Source organism: Pteropus vampyrus, unplaced genomic scaffold, assembly GCF_000151845.1.
Source record: "Pteropus vampyrus isolate Shadow unplaced genomic scaffold, Pvam_2.0 Scaffold2856, whole genome shotgun sequence".
In the NCBI taxonomy this organism is placed as follows: Eukaryota; Metazoa; Chordata; class Mammalia; order Chiroptera; family Pteropodidae; genus Pteropus; species Pteropus vampyrus.
In genome coordinates, this window is record NW_011891637.1 from 2729 (window position 1) to 8287 (window position 5559).

The 5559-nt window shown below is 56.2% G+C and overlaps 1 protein-coding gene across 1 annotated transcript in view; it reads left to right on the forward strand.

Annotated features, from left to right (window-relative positions):
• Nucleotides 1-3326, forward strand: part of LOC105310386 (beta-Ala-His dipeptidase-like) — a 5828-nt gene extending 2502 nt beyond the window's left edge. The window contains exons 2-3 of the mRNA XM_023526707.1: nucleotides 369-569; nucleotides 3093-3326. Coding sequence (XP_023382475.1) covers nucleotides 372-569; nucleotides 3093-3284 — 390 coding nt within the window. The 5' untranslated portion in view covers nucleotides 369-371 and the 3' untranslated portion in view covers nucleotides 3285-3326. The remainder of the gene's footprint in view (nucleotides 1-368; nucleotides 570-3092) is intronic.
• Nucleotides 3327-5559: the final 2233 nt, after the last annotated feature.

Genomic DNA, 5559 nt, shown 5'->3' on the forward strand with positions numbered 1-5559 from the left:
AAGAGGTTGTAATTGAGTAACCTTTCTTGAAAAATCCCTTTTGGGGGGCAGGCAGACGTGCCTCTCCCTGGCAGCCCAGCAGCGCTCTGTAGTGCGGGTGTCGAATTCCTTCCCCAAGCCCTTTGTCAGCGTTAAATCGGTGGGTCATGCTGCACATACCTCGAATCCTCCTTCGCCATCTCAGTTAAAGCTCCTTCGCCGTAGCCGCACAGAGCTGGCGGGAACGTGGATAATCCACACGCTGAACGCATGTCACAGCCTGACGTATTGATGTGAAATGCAGACCAACCCTGGGTGGTAAAAGGTGGGTGGGCAAGTGGCGTGACCTCCAGACACAATGGTTTGTTCCGTTAACTTGCCACCCCCAGGACATGCCCGTGAATGTCAAGTTCCTTGTTGAAGGGATGGAGGAAGCGGGCTCTCCCGCCCTGGAGGAGCTCGTCCGAAGGGAAAAGGACCGGTTCTTCTCCAGCGTGGACTACATCGTCATCTCGGACAATCTGTGGATCAGCCAGAGGAAGCCGGCCCTCATATATGGGACACGCGGGAACAGCTACTTCACCGTGGAGGTACCGGCAAACCTGGGGGTCTGCAGAGAGGAAGCGTCCCGGGGTCCGAGCGGAAGGGAGCAAGCTCTCCCCAGAGCCCGGGTCCGCCCTGGTGCTGGACGTGCGGCCCGGGGGACTGCAGAGCTCTTGGCCCTGGGGTGGGGGCGCAAGCCGCCTCCCGCACTGTGAGCGGATGTGCCTCGTGCCTTTTTCTGGGAGGAGGATTCAGAGGGGTTGTGACCCACAGGCCAGAAGTTTAGGACCCACAGCCGTGGGGCCCGGTTGCGAGGACAGCAGCCCCTGGGGGTAAGGACACTGCCTCTTGGGTGCCGGGTGCTGCGAGGGGACAGGACCCACTCGACGGCGCCTGGGCAGCAAGAGGAGGGCACCGTGCTGCCCAGGCCCGCGTCCGACTTGGCTCATGGACGCACACGCGGCCCCGTGCAGGCCCCTTGACCTCAGGGCCTCGTCCCCGCCCACGAAGAGCAGAGCGCACAGCGATCCCGCCCCAGGGCCTCGTTCGGGCGGGTCTGGCGTGCAGTCCAGTCCGGCTCCTTGTCCTTGTCTGCCAGTGGGACGGCCTGTGATGCAGCACACAGGGCAGCTTCAGAACGCCCCTCCCCGGGAGAGCAGAGGCTCCTTAGCCGCTCCGCTCGTCCCCTCTCGTGACGATGCGCCCGCTGATGTCACGTGCCCTGTCCACCCCCACCGCGGCGAGGCCCGGTGGGCAGGCAGGATGACGCGCTCGCGTCCGTGTGCTCCTGAGCGCCAGCGTGAGCCGGCGTTTGCCACACGTGGTGGTGCTGCGTGCCGGGGGTGCCGCCCCTGCTCGCGAGGAGTTTACGGCCAGGGGACACGGATGCTTAGAGAGGTGACCTGGGTGGGAGAGCGGGCAGGGAGCAGCGACGGTCCCCGTGGAAACCTCACTCAGGCAACATGGAGGTGGGAAGGACGAGGCTGGATAGCGGCTGAGGGAGCGTGGGGTCAGGGCACCTCGAGGGGCAGTAGGAAAGCTGGGGGGAGGGTGAGAACAGGCACCGAGGGGTTGGGGGTGTGATCCTGAGCCCAGTGAAGGAATTCGCCTCTTCCACGAGGGCTCAGGGTGGTGGCGGGTGCCAGATGCAGTCAGAGAGGTGACGGCTGTGCCCCTGTAGCTGGCCTCTGTTTTTTCTGCGTAGGACGGAGGCTGAGTAAGTGATGGTGAGAGAATGGACTAGAGCGTGAAGAAGAGGTGTCAGGCAGGGTTAGGGGTGCAGAGTCACCTGGCCATGAGGGTGGATGACTTTGTTCGGCCGTGCTCAGCAGCCAGGGATGGAGACGGCCTAAGTGGGCAGAGTTGGTCCAGCATCGCCATTATGCCAGGTGGTGTGATGGAGGAAGACGTTGACCACAGAGAGGCCAAAGTGATAAACGATGACATTCAGGTCGAACGGGGTGGGGGAGGGGGCCAGCAGGTGGGGACACCTCGGATGGTTCCGGGACTGACCGTCTTGATGAGACCAAGAGCAAATGGAGTGCGGGCTGGTGACCAGACAGCCAGGAGGGGAGGAGGCGTGACCAGGGGTGGGGTAGGGCACCTCGTGGCTTCGGGGGGGAGGGGCTCTGCAAACTCCTAAGTGCTTCGTTAGTGTTACTGCTAATAAAATGAAGGCCTTACGCTAAAGCAGCTGAACAGAAGGTTCATCTGGCAGCCGCGGGGAAAGACTGCGGGGGGCAGGGGGTGGCGAATCGGAGGGACAATTGAAAAAAAACTCCTCAGATCTTGGTAACAGATCGGGTATGGCGTGTGTAGGAGAAATCCAAGCTCACTTTAAGATGGTAGATTTACAGGCCTGGGACTTCCCTTGTTTTGGAAACGGGCAAGCCTGCAGGAGGTCATTGTAGGAGAAGATGTTGAGTTAACTTCGAGACCTGAATTTCAGAACGTGGGAGCACACCAAAGCGTCATGCACCATAAGCGATCAAAACATGCAGCCCAGCGAGCAGGCAGCAGGCACACTGCCGGGGGTGACGTTTAAGAGCTTGGAGGTTGTCGATAAAGTCCAGTGCGTTAGTGCCCAGCGCTCCGCGTGCGGAGGGAGGATGCACCCAGATTTTGCTGTCAGGTGGGAGACAGAATCAGCTATCAGAGGAGACACACACAGACCTGTCTTGCAGGCCAGAGAGGGAGGAGAGAAGCGAGTTTCTCAGAAACCACGGGAGGAGAACCTTTCTAGGAGGAAGGTGAGCGACAGATGGGGTGGATCCAGGAGCAAGATGACGACAGACCGTCAGGGATCTGGTGATCTTGGAGAGAGCCGTGTTTGTGGAATCAGTGGGAGCCGACGTCAGATTCGAGGGAGTCAGGACACAGTGGGGGATGCAGACGTGGGAGGCGTGGACGTGTCAGGTCCCTTGGCTGGAAAGCGTGAGGAGGCGTGTCTGCTCCCCTCCAGCCCACCGCGTCCTGAAGGACGTCTCTCAGGCGTGTTTACCACGACCCGAGAGCTATCGTTGAAGCAACATCGGCGGCGAGCACCTGTCTCCTCCTTACTTGTCTTGCAGGTGAAATGCAGAGATCAAGATTTTCACTCGGGAACCTTTGGCGGCATCCTCAATGAGCCGATGGCAGATCTGGTCGCTCTTCTTGGTAATGTCTTACTTCATCTCACTTCTCAAACATCAGGGAATCTGCTCAGATACAGTTTTAGTCGACTCAGTGTGTCTCTCCTCCCTTGGTTTCCAAGCCAGCACTGAATAAGGTCCTAGTAGAATTAAAAACACCTTCTGAGCCTCCCCTGCCCTTGGCTAGATGGGTCCACGTTATTCCTTGTGAACTAAAACTCTTCTGAATTTGCCCCCTTTCCTTTTGCTGGATACTGTGACACATCTGGCCAGACTCAGGGACAACAGCATAGCACCGAGAGCCTTCTGGAGAAGCATTCAGAGCATGTGCCAGATATGCCAATGCCACGTGGCTTCCTTTCACCAGGTTGCTGTGGCCCCAGGTGGCACAGAGACTCCAACGAGCTTGCTTGTCACCCCTGCTCCTGACTTCCTGGAGAGTGCTGGTGTGTGCAAGCAGAAGCGAGGGGTGTGTGTGTGTGTGTCCAGGGAGCCCGTCTGCCTGCGTCCTGTCACCTGTGGCTCTCGCCTATGTCGGGGCTGCCCTGCAGCTGGGGCAGGTCCCCAGGAACCGAAGGGAGCTTCCTCTTCAGGCAGCCCCCCCGCTTCCTGCGGGAGCCCTCCCACAGTCCCGGCAGGACTCATAATTTGGTGTTTTTTTTTAAAAAAAGGTTCTCAGGCTACATAAGCTTTAGACACCATAATACCTGTCTCACGTGGCACAAAGGACACCTTTATACAAATTTTCCAACGTGTCCTTTTGGGGCAGACAAACTGCCATAAAGCATGCCCTCTGTGGTGATCATTCAGCAGGAGTCTGTCCTGTTTCCGTGTCAACACACTCTGCCTCGTTCCTGCTCGCCTGCATCCGCTTGGCCTTGGCAGCCTCAGACAGGGCACGGTCGGCCCACCTGGCCCAGCGGCTGGGAGGTCACATTAGGGACTTCAGCATCATCTTAGTGGTAGAGCTTCCTGTTCCTTTATTCCCCAGAGTAAAGAATGGAATCTGCCTATCATCTGTCATCTGTCCACCTATCTGTCACCTCTATCATCTATCTATTGTGTCATCTATCATCAACCTGTTCTATCAATCATCCGTCTTTTTTGTCTACCTATCCTGTCATCTGTCTATTCAATCGTCTGTCTACTTATCTATCATACACCCAGTCTGTCTATCATCTCTCTATTCTCCTGTGGCCTTCTAGTTTTCATAAAGTATAACTCTTGGACGGTATTTCCCACGCTTGACAATTTCAGACAGACTACAACAAGTCTTTTTCCTTTCACTTGTTTCCAGAAGAATTCAGATAGCATGCAACTGATTTTTTTTTTTTTTTGAAAAAGAGGTCAATTTCTACTTTATCAGAACTAATTTTCTCGTCCCTAGGAATGGCATCTTCAAACCTTTATAGTGCATTTCGATTTACCCCAAGTGTGGTTGCTGCCTGCATCTTTCTACACTGTGGTTTCACCCAGGCATAACATTCTGCTTAGCCCCACAAATTTAAATCACTCTGCTAGGAAAAGTCAGATCAGGATCATGAATGGAATGAAAAGCACTTTCTTTAGTTATGAAACGAATCAGATAAAGAATCCATAACAAGGTGATTCTGGGTTGTACCCACTGAGGTTTTCATCTGCTTCGTACAAACGCAGGACGTAGGGCTGAAGGCTCTGTGAGCACTGGGCATCGCACCTGGTTGTTGGACACCTGCTATGTTCCAGGCATTGGATGAACATGGAGATGTGACAATGTGTAAGACCCCACCTTCCGTCTGTGAGGGCACTGTCTCTGACCACGCAAGGCTAGCTAACAAGTGTGACCCCACAGGAGAGGACCAACAGGTGGCTTGGCTCTGTGTAGAGCCTCCTCCCCCCCCCAAAAAAAAACACCCTACAAATCTACAGGGATGGCAGTGACCCGTAACGAGCTTCCCAGCGCTTGGAGACGATCTTAGGAGGAAGAGCCCTGAGGGTTGGGGCCAGGCGGCCACTCTGAAGGGGAGACTTCAGCAGGAGAGCAAGGTTCTGGTTCTCGCCCGCATCCTGCAGTGGCCCCTCCACTGGTCTCCTGGGACTTCACCCGGGCTGCTATAACTGTACTCTGGGGACCGCAGAGTGGACTAGGGGTGCAGCACCAGCCCCCGCAGTCCTGAGTTATGGGAGTTCCCTCATTTAGCCTAATAAAGTAGATCACATACTGGATAAATGATACAAACCCCTGAGTAATTCAAGTCGAAAAGCCAGCTGGGCGCCGAGTGACCGGGGCTGGCTCTCGGCGCGGTGCGCAGTCTACCCCGTCACCGTGATCGAGGTCAGAATGAAACCTGAGCCCACCACCAATAGAATCACTCAGCGCCCCCTGTAGGGTATGTCCCCAAACTGCTCTTCTTGTGGGCAAGGACGG